The sequence below is a fragment of the Sphaeramia orbicularis genome, chromosome 19 (genome assembly GCF_902148855.1).
Source record: "Sphaeramia orbicularis chromosome 19, fSphaOr1.1, whole genome shotgun sequence".
Taxonomy (NCBI): domain Eukaryota; kingdom Metazoa; phylum Chordata; class Actinopteri; order Kurtiformes; family Apogonidae; genus Sphaeramia; species Sphaeramia orbicularis.
Genome location: NC_043975.1, coordinates 49,106,600 through 49,121,573, shown reverse-complemented (window position 1 = coordinate 49,121,573; position 14,974 = coordinate 49,106,600). Strand labels below are relative to the sequence as shown.

General features: G+C 40.0%; 3 gene segments (V, D, J or C); 1 reads left to right on the top strand and 2 right to left on the bottom strand.

Moving 5' to 3' along the window:
• The window catches only part of LOC115439571 (Ig kappa chain V-III region MOPC 63-like), a 55,564-nt gene that overhangs the window by 33,839 nt on the left and 6,751 nt on the right, over positions 1-14,974 (top strand).
• On the bottom strand, positions 1,105-1,586 carry LOC115439575 (Ig kappa chain V region 3381-like). The segment is given in 2 exon segments: positions 1,105-1,427; positions 1,535-1,586. Coding segments are annotated over 2 exon segments (375 nt in total).
• Positions 14,436-14,929, bottom strand: LOC115439583 (Ig kappa chain V region 3381-like). The segment is given in 2 exon segments: positions 14,436-14,770; positions 14,878-14,929. Coding segments are annotated over 2 exon segments (384 nt in total).

Here is a 14,974-nt window from a genome sequence, read left to right as displayed (position 1 = left end):
GATGACAAACTGTCATTCAACAATAACACTGACATGTTGGTGAACAGAAGTCAACAGCGTCTGTTTGACCTGAGGAAACCAGTTCAGTTCCAGGTGGACAGACCTCTGATGACTATGGTTTATAGATCTGTTATTGAGTCTATTCTTACATTTTCTCTCATTTGCTGGTTTGCATCTATCAGTCAGAAATTATAAAAACAACAGCTCATTAACCAGGATAAAACCAGTCAGGAGTAAAATCATTGGTCCTCAGCAAAAATCTGTCATTCAAACTGTCCAATAACCAGGTGTCAAAGAAGGACAAATCCATGATGTCTGACAGCGCTCACCCTCTGCACTCTGAATTTCAGTTCCTGACTCAGACAAACTTCAGCCAAAACAAACAGATACACATTCTCCTTCATCCCCTCAGTCATCTGTATAATAACTGTGTACAGCACAGGTAGCATTAGCATTAGTTTACATTGGATTAAAGTACCTGTTTTTATTTCACCAACTATTTTTATGTGAGTGTCTTCCTCTGTCTCACATGATTATTGTTGTTGTTTTAATTAGTACTGCGACAGAAACAATTTCCTCCCAGGGAAAATCAAAGGTCTTGAATCTTGAATCTTTTCTATTGAAATGAGAGGTCGAGTCATTATGGGATGGTTAAAAAGTCTTTGGTGATGAATTTTGTCATTTTGTTCAAAGGGTGATTTAGTAAATATTCCTGTGGATGTTTTTGCCTTTTTTCAGTTAGCTTTGGATGTTTTTACTGTACATTTAAAACAGTCAGTTTTGTTAATTACAATATTAACACATTTTTGTACCAACAAATGGACCTGATATTTAAGAAAAGAGTAGAATGTCAGCTTAAAAAGAGATAGAACAAAAGGTTGGTAAATTATAAACACATTTATTTAATCTCATACTTTGGAAGAACACACACATATCTGTGTAATGATGTAGTGTCTCATAAAAATACTTTTTTATTGTGTTTTGTTGTAAATAATAAAAGTTGTCTGTGTTCATTGAACTGTGTGAGTCTGTGCAGTATCTTCCAGCTGCAGCCGTCAGTTCAGTTTCTGTTTAGTGTGAAGGAGGTTTTTGTACGATGGTTTTTCACTGTGTGAACACATTCTGACTGTTGATATAGTGAAAACTCTGACAGTAATAAACTGCTGCATCTTCAGCCTGAACATCACTGATGGTCAGAGTGAAATGAGAGTTTGATCCACTGCCTGAAAAACGACTGGAAATCCCTGATTGTAGAGTGGAGGCATAGTAAATGAGAAGTTTAGGAGTTTCTCCATCTCTCTGTTGGTACCAGGCTAAATGGTCTGAGCCATAAACATTCTGACTGGTGGTACATGTGATGGTGGTGGAGGCTCCCAGATCAGAGCTCACTGCTCCAGGCTGAGTCACTGTGACCTGGCCTCTGGACTCTGAGGATACAGAGACACAAACATAAAGCAGCGTCATGGTTTTGTCTTCTTCATCTCAGAGGGACGGATGTTCATAGAGGAGAGGAGTTGGATTGTCTGGACTTTACCTGTGAAGCAGCAGCAGAGGAGAGTCCAGATGAGGACGGAGACCAAAGTCATGCTTTTGATGAGGAGGACTTCTGTGTGTTGTGTTGTGATGAAGGACAGCTGTCAGTCATCCACAGTTCCAGTGTCAGGACTATAAACTCTCCCAGAGCACTGGAGCATGGTGCTGCTGATGCAAAGTCACTGTATGGAAATCAGGACTCACTCCAACAGGTACTCTGATTACTATACATGGATCAATACATTTACACTGGATTGATTAGGAATGTGTCAGGGATAAGAATAGGGTTTTTATCTCTGAATATTTCTTGCTTAAATGTCTCTTTTAGTTCTTTTTTCATCTGCACAGTTCAATTCACAGTTAATAACTTCTGCCAAGGACGACAGAGGTTTTGTTTTCATCAGGGTTTGTTTGTTTGTCTGACTGTCTGTTAGCAAGATAATTCAAAAAATTATGGACGGATTTTGATTAAATTTTCAGGAAATGTTGATATGGGTCACACGGTGGTGCAGTGGTTAGCACTCATGCCTCACAGCAAGAAGGTCCTGGGTTCAATTCCAACACCAGTCGACGGGGGGTGGGACCTTTCTGTGTGGAGTTTGCATGTTCTCCCCGTGTCTGTGTGGGTTCTCTCCGGGTACTCCGGCTTCCTCCCACCATCCAAAGACATGCATTGATAGGTTAATCTGAATTGCCCATAGGTGTGAATGTGAGAGTGATTGTTTGTCTCTGTATGTCAGCCCTGTGATGAACTGGCGATTTGTCCAGGGTGTACCCCGCCTTCGCCCCTATGCAGCTGGAAAAGGCTCCAAGTGACCCCCGTGACCCTAGTGAGGATAAAGTTCAGAAAATGAATGAATGAAATGTTGATACTGGCCCAAGGAAGAAATGATTACATTTTGGTGGCGATCGGGGGGGCTGATCTTCCTTGGTGGAGGTCTCAATATCTGAGTGCTTTTCTAGTTTCACATACATTTACAAATGGAATAAATGTGGAACTAAATCTATATTTGTATTGATTGTTGTGTTTGTGTTGTGATTCATTTTGTCCTGATGCTGCTGTGTTTTACAGATTCACACTGACTTTGTTGAGTTTGTTGTTTTCAGAGTCACAGAGCCGTGTCTTTACACTCAGAGGTTTTTGTACGACGACTCAACCACTTTGTATCACTGTGGTGGACGTTTGGTGGAGGAACCAGACTGGAGGTTGGAAGTAAGTGCAAAATTTTAAAAAAAATCAATCATTTATCAGCAATATTTATTGTCTTAGGTTGAATTTTTACTTTTTTTTTTTTTTTTTTTTTTTTTTTTTTTTACAGTGACTGTAGATCAACTTTAAATGTTAGTTAACAGTAGGTGTTTGGTAACAGTTAGAAATATGTGAAATGACTCATTACTGTAGTTGTTGGTGTAAAGACAGGAACATAATTGATAGTTTAGATTAAAGCTGAGACTTGAGGACTTGTCGTTTTAGTTTGATCAGTCACAGCCGTGTCTCTCCACTCAGAGGTTGTTGTTGGACTCAGTTTGTATCACTGGTGTGGACTTTTGGTGGAGGAACCAGACTGGATGTTGAAGGAAGATTATGCACAAATTCTAAGTATCACAAATTAAGGCTTTGTATTTAGTTATTGTTGTTTTTTTTTTTTTTCCAATGGATCAAATGTGTTTTTTTTAAATGTGTAAAACTTTTCAGGTTGTATTGTATTTCTTCTCGTCGTCCTCAGTGCAGCTTTCCTAAACATTTCTTTCATTATCTATGTCTCACTGATGTTTAAACTAATGTAAATGAGAAGAGTTCAGACTTTAGTCCAAGTTTTACATCAGTTCATTGTCATGTTCCACCATAAACATATTAGTTTATCATATCAGTGACATTAAAAAAACTCAACTAAATCTACAAACAGATGCACAGTTGAAAAATGTCTCAGTATCTTCTCATTGTGTCAGTTACAGTTTGTAGTTTATGTTGGAATCATTTATAGTGATTTGCACAGTGATAATTGAAATCAACATGAAGGTGTGATTGTCGTCAGTTATTTATGTCACTGTTTGTTCTTAACTCTGTCATGTGTCTGTTTTTGTTGGAAAAGTAAAAATGTTCACAATGTTGAACAGAACCATGAATATTAGACATTTTCCATCATATACAGTCTGTCTTTGTTTCTAATACAGATGTTTCCTATCATCTTGAGTTTGATCTGTTTTTATCGTCATATTTCTCATGAACAAATGAGACAAATATGTGATTTTTCCAACTCAGCTCAGATTTTGTCCAAGACTAAACCTGTATTAATTTTCAGAGGTTATTTGGTTTTATATTTAACAGTTTATCATCAGGTTGTGTCAGTGATAAAAGAACTGAATCACTGTTGTCTTTATGTTGGTTTCAATATAAATAGGTTTGAATGAATGTTAATGACAACACAGATTATTCTGATTTCATTGGTGACTTTCTCAAACAGTTGAAAGAACACAGCACAGACTTGGTTGAACATGTTCTTTCAGTGCACTTTGCTGTATTTCAGCTCATATGAGGACTGTTTGTGCTGATTTCCAAGTTGAGTTTGTTTCCAGGAAGTGAAACCATGTGTGAGTGAGTGACTGGTGGAGCAGAAAAACCATCTGACACCAAGTTCTTCAAGGAGAAAATCCCCTCTCACATAGTCACTGTGTCCAAGTATGGGATGTGTGATTGACAGCTGTGTGCCACTACAGCTGGAGCAGCACCCTGAGGCTCCCTGCAGACCAGTGGAGGAAGGTGAACTCTGTGACCTGTGAGGCCACCCAGGGCTCCCAGTCTGCACTCTCACACACACTGAGGACACACCAGTGTTCCCAGTACTGAGCCCACTCACTGGGGATCACCTACTGCTCTGACTCTGCTCATCAGCTCACTCTGTCTCTCCAACTCTCTGGCTTTGTGTCATTTCAACACTTTGAACAGCAAACATTTTCAGGCTTCTCTCACTGCAGCAATATTGGTTCAGTGTTTGAACACAAATAAACGTCTGGACATCAAACCTGGGGTTTTTGTGTTTATTGTTATGTGGTGTTTTATTCACTTTGTGCTGATTTTGTCCAATAAAGGATTAAATTAGACAGAATTCATGGATTGGTCTTCTTTCAGTGCTGGATAATTTAATAGTATTTGTTCCATTTACATAATGATTCTTTGTTGAAAAGTGTGTTATTTTGGTCACAGAAGATGTATACATAACTAGAAAAGCACTCAGAGAGCACAGACCTCCGCCAAGGCAGATCTGTTGTGTCCACCCCCCCACCCCACCAAAATGTAATCACTTCTTCCTTGTGCCAGTATCAAAATTTCCTGAAAATTTCATGAAAATCTGTACATCACTTTTTGGGTTATCTTGCTAACTAACCAACCAGCAAACAAACAAACAAACCATCAAACAAACCCTGGCAAAAACATAACCTTCTTGGCAGAGGTAAAAATGTAAGTTTTATTCATCAATACATTAAACATTTCAATACAAAACATCAAGTGTATCATGAATATTTATTCTTAAACAATCATGTTTCAACATCTTTTCTCAGAATATACATAAGATTTTCCAAAAACAAAGTAGAAGTCCTTTAAACATATTTTAGGAATCTGGAATAAGAGTAGACTATCATCAGCATAAACTGATATTACATGATTTTATTCTTTAATAATAACACTGGACATATTACATTTTTGTGTCAAAGAACTCAATCATAAAGACAAGTTTAAAAAACTGGAAAAAATCAAGAAATTATGTTCAATAATCACGCAAAGGTTGCTGCAAACACAGAAAACTCTTGTTTTTCTCAATTGAGGTTGAGTATTTGTTGCCAGAATTTATATAATATTTACAAAAAACAAACAACAAAAACTTTATATGTTTTATAAATCTGGAATAAAGTGTAGAAGATCGTCAGTATAACGTGATATAACAATTTTCATCTTTAATAAAATTGGAAATTTTTACTTTTTCTATTGAAAAACTCTACCATAAAAACACATCAAAAGAAGTTAAAATAATCAAATAAATTGTGTTCAGTAATAATGGAAGGTTTGAACCACTAATAAAGAAGTTTTTGATGCGTAGTTTGTGATTTAAAACTGTCCAAACAATGATATTAAAGTGTTAAATTGTGTGATTTATCCCAGTTATGGATTGGATAGTGTTGTTACCATCTAGTGTTTAGTTTCAGTGCAGCTGTGGATCAGATCAGTTCCTCTGCAGCTGAAGGAGGTTTTTGTACGACGGTTTTTCACTGTGGGAACACATTCTGACTGTTGATATAGTGAAAACTCTGACAGTAATAAACTGCTGCATCTTCAGCCTGAACATCACTGATGGTCAGAGTGAAATGAGAGTTTGATCCACTGCCTGAAAAACGACTGGAAATCCCTGATTGTCGACTGGTGGCATAGTAAATGAGAAGTTTAGGAGTTTCTCCATCTTTCTGTTGGTACCAGGCTAAACGGTCTGAGCCATAAACATTCTGACTGGTGGTACATGTGATGGTGGCGGAGGCTCCCAGATCAGAGCTCACTGCTCCAGGCTGAGTCACTGTGACCTGGCCTCTGGACTCTGAGGATACAGAGACACAAACATAAAGCAGCGTCATGGTTTTGTCTTCTTCATCTCAGAGGGACGGATGTTCATAGAGGAGAGGAGTTGGATTGTCTGGACTTTACCTGTGAAGCAGCAGCAGAGGAGAGTCCAGATGAGGACGGAGACCAAAGTCATGCTTTTGATGAGGAGGATTTGTGTGTGTTGTGTTGTGATGAAGGACAGCTGTCAGTCATCCACAGTTCCAGTGTCAGGACTATAAACTCTCCCAGAGCACTGGAGCATGGTGCTGCTGATGCAAAGTCACTGTATGGAAATCAGGACTCACTCCAACAGGTACTCTGATTACTGTACATCAGTGATTCTCAACTAACAGCCTGTGGGCCACATCTGGCCTCCAGAGCTTTCTATCCAGCCCACAGAATATGACTGAACTCTGGAGTAGCTCAGTGAGGAGGAAAAAATATGTTTCTATATTTTTTTTGTTAAATAAAACAAACGCCCTCTGAAAAGTAACTTGTGCCATTGCGTGCCTTCAGTCAAACATGATGATAAAGTTGTTGCTCTCATTTAGCATTTCTTTCATTGTTTCACGTGGTCATTTTATGTATTGTGGGTTTTTTTTCCTTCTTGGCTTTTTTCCCCATTCAACAGCCCAGTTGTGGCATCTCAGTCACAACCATTAATATAACAGAGAAGAGCATGGGAAGTGCTAACCTTGTACATCAGTGAATTGATATGAATTACAAATACAAAAGACAGGCCTCAGTTATTACAAATGTTACTCTATCATCAAATTAAAACAGCCTGTGGTTCAATAAATTAATACAAATAAAGCAAATCCAAACAAACCACAGTGACATACTGACGTTTGGTTAATGGAAGAAGTTACATTTCCCTTCTGACACTATTTTTTTATCATCAGCCTTTTCAGCTGTCAGGCTCATGCACAGTCAGTCCTCTAAAGACTGGTTCAACAGTTGGTTCCTTTCATGCATTATTGCCTCCGCCAGGAGGTATTGTGATCGCTTTGCTTTGTGTGCGTGTGTGCGTGTTTGTTTGTTTGTTAGAAAGATAACTCAAAAAGTTATGGACGGATTTTCATGAAATTTTCAGGAAATGTTGATACTGGCACAAGGAAGAAATTATGAAATTTTGGTGGTGATCGGGGGGGGGGGGGGGGGGGGGCCCACTGATCTGCCTTGGCGGAGGTCTGTGCTCTCCGAGTGCTTTTCTTGTTGAGAATGAACATTCACAGGTGTATGTGGATCCAAACATGGTGAGCAGATACATGGCCAATGTCTTCAATGTGTCATAGTCTTGGGGACAAACCACCCAAAAGGTGCTCCGGCTTTCAGCACCATGGACAGCAGCCTTCATGTCACCAGTGGAATATCCTCCTCGTCCACAGGCAAAGGCAAACTGACATGGATTTGGTTTGTGTGACAGTATGTTTGACAGGTGGTCATAGACACTGCATTCATCTACACAATACTGATGTTAGGGCCAGTGGTCTGTAGTCCTTCAGGTCCTTCACAGTAGTTCTTCTGGGGGATTGGGATTATGGTGGATTCACACTCTGTTCATCAACACTGAGGCTGTGGAGCGGGGACTAGGAGGTCAACAGGTCCACATGGTTGGTGTGCTGTGGTCATTGAACCAGCTGAAGAAACTGTTTAGCTGCACTGCAAAGGGACCTCAAAGGGCTTCATAGTCTGAACAAATACAACATCCTGTTCACTGAGCCTGGGCTGAAGTAAAAAGAACAACATGATTACAGTCCTGGACAAAAGCCTTATCACATGAATACACAATACGGAAAATATCTAATAACGCGACTGCTGATTAAGTAATAAAAATCAGCAATGACTCAAAATAATTCCAAAGAATTAGAGATACTTACATGTCAGAAAACTGAAATTTCAAAAATTGTTTTAAATATTTACAGCTTATTAAACATCCACAGTTCAAGTGCAACAACTCTTCTGACAACATGCCCAAGATCGGCCCAGAGGTCAAAGTGTTGATCATCGAGAGCTTGAAGTCCAGGTCTCCTGATGAAGTAACATTTTGACTGATTAAAATTTGTGGAACAACTTTTGTCCTGGAAAATGATTTGTTCATCATTATCAAGCAGTAACCATTTACGAAATCTCTGAAATTTCCTTTTGGTTGAATATAAATAAAGTGCAGATGTTTAGCACCATTATAAGTTATTAATGACTCCAATTAGTCAATTAGCAGTCAAGTTATTAGCTGTTATGATGGGTACATGTGACAAGACTTTTGTCCAAGACTGTAACCTTCAAGTGTCCAAGTGGATTCATTTATGAACAGTCGTATAATTCTGTGTTAGTGGACAGTAAATGTCAAAGTGTCAAAACTGTGCAGATGTTTCAACAGTATTTAATCATGTGAACTATTGTGTGTATTAGTGCTTGTTCATACACTGTGTTCACTGAACTGAATCAGATCAGTTCCTCTGCAGCTGAAGGAGGTTTTTGTACGACGGTTTTTCACTGTGTGAACACCCAGAGGTTGTTGATATTGTGTTCACTCTGACAGTAATAAACTGCTGCATCTTCAGCCTGAACATCACTGATGGTCAGAGTGAAATGAGAGTTTGATCCACTGCCTGAAAAACGACTGGAAATCCCTGATTGTCGATTGGTGATAAGATAAATGAGAAGTTTAGGAGTTTCTCCATCTCTCTGTTGGTACCAGGCTAAACAGTTAGAGCCATAAACATTCTGACTGGTGGTACATGTGATGGTGGCGGAGGCTCCCAGATCAGAGCTCACTGCTCCAGGCTGAGTCACTGTGACCTGGCCTCTGGACTCTGAGGATACAGAGACACAAACATAAAGCAGCGTCATGGTTTTGTCTTCTTCATCTCAGAGGGACGGATGTTCATAGAGGAGAGGAGTTGGATTGTCTGGACTTTACCTGTGAAGCAGCAGCAGAGGAGAGTCCAGATGAGGACGGAGACCAAAGTCATGCTTTTGATGAGGAGGATTTGTGTGTGTTGTGATGAAGGACAGCTGTCAGTCATCCACAGTTCCAGTGTCAGGACTATAAACTCTCCCAGAGCACTGGAGCATGGTGCTGCTGATGCAAAGTCACTGTATGGAAATCAGGACTCACTCCAACAGGTACTCTGATTTCTGTACATCAGTGATTCTCAACTAACAGCCTGTGGGCCACATCTGGCCCCCAGAGCTTTCTATCCAGCCCACAGAATATTATTGAACTCAGGAATAGCTCAGTCAAGACAAAGAACTATGTTTCTATATTTTTTAGTCAAATAAGACAAATGCCCTCTGAAAAAAACTTGTCTTTTTCTATTGTTCTTTATCTATTGTCCTTCTTTCCCTTCTTGGGCTTGTTTCCCCATTCAACAGCCCAGTTGTGGCATCTCAGTCACAACCATTAATATAACAGAGAAGAGCATGGGAAGTGCTAACCTTGTACATCAGCGAACTGATACGAATGGAAAATACAAGAGACAGATGTGAATCTATCATCAAATTAAAACAGCCGGTAGTTCAATAAATGAATGCAAAGAAAAGCAAAACAAAGAAAACCACACTCACATACTCACGTTTGATTAGTGGAAGAAGTTACATTTCCCCTCTAACACTATTTTTTTATCATCACCTTTAACAGCTGTTTGGCTCATGTGCAGTCAGTCCTGCACAGACTGGTTCCACAGTCGGTTCCTTTCATGCATTTTTCAGAATGAAGCTTCTCAGGTGTATGTGGATCCAAACATGGTGAGCAGATACATGGCCAATGTCTCCAGTGTGTCATAGTCTTGGGGACAAACCACCCAAAAGGCGCTCCAGCTTTCAGCACCATGGACAGCAGCCTTCATGTCACCAGTGGAATATCCTCCTTGTCCACAGGCAAAGGCAAACTGACATGGATTTGGTTTGTGTGACAGTATGTTTGACAGGTGGTCATAGACACTGCATTCATCTACACAATACTGATGTTAGGGCCACTGGTCTGTAGTCCTTCAGGTCCTTCACAGTAGTTCTTCTGGGGGATTGGGATTATGGTGGATTCACACACTGTTCATCAACACCAACGGTGTGGAGGGGGAGACTAGGAGGTCAACAAGTCCACATGGTTTGGTGTGCTGTGGTCATTGAACCGGGTGAAGAAACTGTTTAGCTGCACTGCAAAGTGACCTCAAAGGTCTTCATAGTCTGAACAAATACAACATCCTGTTCACTGAGCCTGGGATGAAGTAAAAAGAACATGTTTAACCTTTATGTAACCAAGGTTTACAGAGTAATGCTTAAAAACAGTTCTGAAATTCTTAAAATAATGTGGATTTTAATAAACTTCAACACATTTAGTTTATAGATTGATATTTTATTTTCACACTTAATTAAACACATTAAGTAATACACTTAAAAGAAACAGAAATATGCCAAAGAATACTCATTTAAGTAAAAGAAAAAGACCTGCATAGCTGTTTAGATTAGAAATGAGTATAATTTTAGTTAAAGCTCCCTCTACAGGCTGTAGAGGGTATGAAAGAGGAAGCAGAAGCAACTAGAAATTCATCAGTAAGATAAGATAAGATAAGATATTCCTTTATTGATCCCACAATGGGGAAATTCACAGTGTTAACAGCAGCATAGAAACATACACATAGACATACACATTCACGTAAAACAGTCATATAAATTTGAATAAAAGAAAAAAGTGTTTAAAAAAGGAGAGTGCAAATATGCTTTGGTATGTAGTGCAATGGTTATAAATATAGAAAAATATATATATATAAATATGGATTGAATATATATATATATATATATATATATATATATATATACAACATTAGATGGAATGGAGGGAGGGTTGTTATTACACCACATATGTGGTGATCTTCTGGGAGCAGGACTGGTTGTGCAGTCTGACAGCAGAGGGAAGGAAGGACCTGCGGTATCTCTCCTTCGTACAGCGTGGGTGAAGAAGCCGGTCACTGATGGTGCTTTCCAGGGCTCTTACAGTCTCAAGTAGGGGGTGGGAGACATTGTCCATGATTGATGACAGCTTTGTTATCATTCTTCTGTCCCCCACCACCTCGACTGGATCGAGACTGCAGCCTAGGACCGAACCGGCTTTCTTCACCAGTTTGTTCAGTCTTTTCCTCTCTGCTGCCGTGATGCTGCTGCTCCAGCAGACCACACTGTAAAAGTAGAAGAAGAACGAGACAGAGGGAAAGGAAACACACATTTAGCCGTGAAAAAAGATAAAAATGTCGTTTAAGACGGAGATTCTTGAGTTACTTGATATAACTCGACAGATTATAAGTGTTACATTTACAGTGAAATTGTATTTGAGTGAGTAGATCAGTTTGTTTCAACTACGGACACGTTATGTGTTTCTTAAAAGAGTGCTAGCCGGAACAAGTGGATAGAGACAGAAGGTCAGCCGCATGCTGACTGGCTGACCAATCCATGTGACTGTACGCTTCAAGATAGATTTCCTCTGAATAAGAAGTTTGACCGACAAAATCGGAGATTATTTAAAACCACAAGAAAAGTTGTAAAGAAAAATCTGAGGGTGTTTCCACAACTGGATCGACTGGAGCCGTTGTTCCAGAACAGGTCTTTGGCTCGGTTCCACTGTTCATATGTGAAAGCAGTAATCGCACTCCGTTCTGGTACTTAACAACTGAGCTGAGACCGCTTTGAAGAGGTGGTCTGAGCTGAGACCACTTTGAAGAGGTGGTCTGAGCTGAGACCACTTTGAAGAGGTGGTCTGAGCTGAGACCACTTTGCAGAGGTGGTGTGAGCGTGGCTGCAGTTGCTCCACACAGTAGTTTGTTTCCAGTGTGAACATGAGCCCAGTGATAGAAACAGACAACTGCCGTTTTCTTCCACTCTGTGTCACCTGTATGTTCGCTGTGTGATCGGGGGTGCATGCAGGTCCAATAGATGAGTTTCAGTGTTTACTAACAACAGTGACGTCATTAAGATGCGCACACAACTCGGAGGTAAAAACATGAGTACCAGCTCCAGCTGTTCACATCAGCCGTGTACACCTCCAGGCTCTGCCCTGGAACTGGTGAACGAGCCGATATGTTAGCTCTAAAACGGTCCATTAACTGTCTGTGTCCAAAAGCCCCTCCCATCTTCTCTTTCACAGCCGCATAATTTGACTTGACCACATCAGGAAGGCTGTCCCATAGTTAAAGCAGACTGTCACAGATGGGTGGGCAGTATTCTCACCAGCTCCAGCTGAACTCAGCGGTGTCGCCCGCCGTAGCTCCGCCCACTTCCATCTGCCTCACCCAGCTGTGGAAACTCAAAGGGAGCAGGTAGATCCACAGTCACTCTGTCTCTGTAGGTGATAGTCCAGGGGAAGTCCTCCTGTAGGTTTAAAGGGGTCTGCATCACCGTACCACATGATGACAATTCTGTTTTTTCCACGTCGCTAAGTGCAACAGGCACGCAGGCTAACTATTCTGAGAAGCTACACCAACCGTGGTAATAACTATAAACAGTGATCGGCAGAACAGAACCACCGCTGACACCAATGGAACCCAGCGGTCTGTGTGCAGAACTTATAACTGGTGAAAGCTGAGGAACAAACAGCACACAGGAGTTTAGCAGGTCCATCCACATGTACAGGTTTTATTCCACCACGTTTTCTTTTTTTTTTTTTTTTTTTTTCACGTTTTCCTTTAACACGCTACGAACTCAGCGTGACTTCTGCCTCCAAGATGAGCACGCAGCAAGACTTAATGTATGCATACGTCACATGAAACTTCTCTACAGTAGATGTCTAATAATACCACGGAGCATGGATGTTAGACCATGGATGTCCATTTGAATATTCATGTCCGTGTGGACTACCATGGATCACATCAGGTCACAACCACAACTTCTACATGAGAAACCTACTGGGGGAAAAAAACCTGTTTATCCAGGTTGAGTTGAGAAAATTAAGAAACCACGCAAATAAACTAGCTAAATGTAGTCGGAGCATTAGTTTCAATCCAAAGAGTCCGTGGGGACAGTTTTCTTTCGTTCCACTGTCTGACTCAACTGGACCACATACACATATAAACAGTATGGAAGCATTTAGTCATGTGGATCAGTCAACTAATCAGCACGCAGCTGACCTTCTGTCTCTATCCGCTTGTCTAGCCAGAGAGATCTAGCCTGATTAAAAGACTGATTTATATTCAAGTTGTTTCAGTTTTCGTTGAGTTTTACCAGAAGGTTTTTGTTGAAGACTACTCTTTCCCAGTTCGGTACCTGCTACACGAACTTATTTCATCGAACTCAGTGTTTTGTTGGATGCCTCCAACACATGCTACGAAGAAGACAAAATGGCGCTGCGCGCAAACAGTGATGAGATCTACACAGAGGATCAGCTGACTGGATGAGGACGGGACACTTTTCTCTGTTCTACTCTTTAGGGATAAGTACATTTCTGTTTTCAGTTTCTTGGATAATGAACAGAACTGTTTTGAAAGACTGTGATCAAAACTGTGACCTAACAAACTGAATATTTGAGTTTTGTTTGAAAAGCATATATATATAAAGTGTGAACTGTTTGCATTTCATGTTTAAATTAGAAATATTGTTTCATACTCATGGTGATGTGGAGTGTATGTGAATTTTGAGTTGTTTCTGAACTGAGTTTTATCAGAAAACTTTGATTTAACTAAAGTTATATATTCCTTTAGCTTTCTACAAGTAGGAAGTAAAAACTAATTACTTTATTTTCTTTAAATGAACACTAGAGTCGAGGAAAATAAGATTTAATATGAGACCTAAACTAGAAATAAATAGTGAACAAATAGGACTAAAAGAGTGTGTTTAAAGAAACATAAGTATTGAAGGGAATGTTTTGATTTGTACTTTATTTCTTTTGTATTTATTTTATTTCTTTGTTTTTTCAGTGAACTCATCTGAGCTGTGTACCTGTACACAATGTTTTGTTTTTTTGTTTTTTTTTACTACATCTTTCAAATCACCAAAACCAACTACTTGTGTGATTAGTGCCTCCTGAATAGCCCTAGATCTTCTGATGGCCTAGATCCTGTCTAGTTTTATGACATCCAGTTACACATATTCTGTATAGACAGACGTTTTATAAGTGTCCAAGTGGACTCATTTATGAACACATTCATCTAATTCTGTGTTAGGGGACAGAAAATGTAAAGTGTCAAAACTGTGCAGATGTTTTAACAGTATTTATCATGTGAACTATTGTGTGTATTAGTGCTTGTTCATACACTGTGTTCATTGAACTGAATCAGATCAGTTCAGTTTCTGTTCAGTCTGAAGGAGGTTTTTGTACGACGGTTTTTCACTGTGTGAACAAATATTGACTGTTGATATAGTGACGACTCTGACAGTAATAAACTGCTGCATCTTCAGCCTGAACATCACTGATGGTCAGAGTGAAATGAGAGTTTGATCCACTGCCTGAAAAACAACTGGAAATCCCTGACTGTCGAGTGGTGGCATAGTAAATGAGAAGTTTAGGAGTTTCTCCATCTTTCTGTTGGAACCAGGCTACAAGATGGTAGTTGCTCCAAACATCAACATCCTGACTGGTGGTACATGTGATGGTGGTGGAGGCTCCCAGAGCAGAGCTCACTGCTCCAGGCTGAGTCACTGTGACCTGGCCTCTGGACTCTGAGGATACAGAGACACAAACATAAAGCAGCGTCATGGTTTTGTCTTCTTCATCTCAGAGGGACGGATGTTCATAGAGGAGAGGAGTTGGATTGTCTGGACTTTACCTGTGAAGCAGCAGCAGAGGAGAGTCCAGATGAGGACGGAGACCAAAGTCATGCTTTTGATGAGGAGGATTTGTGTGTGTTGTGTTGTGATGAAGGA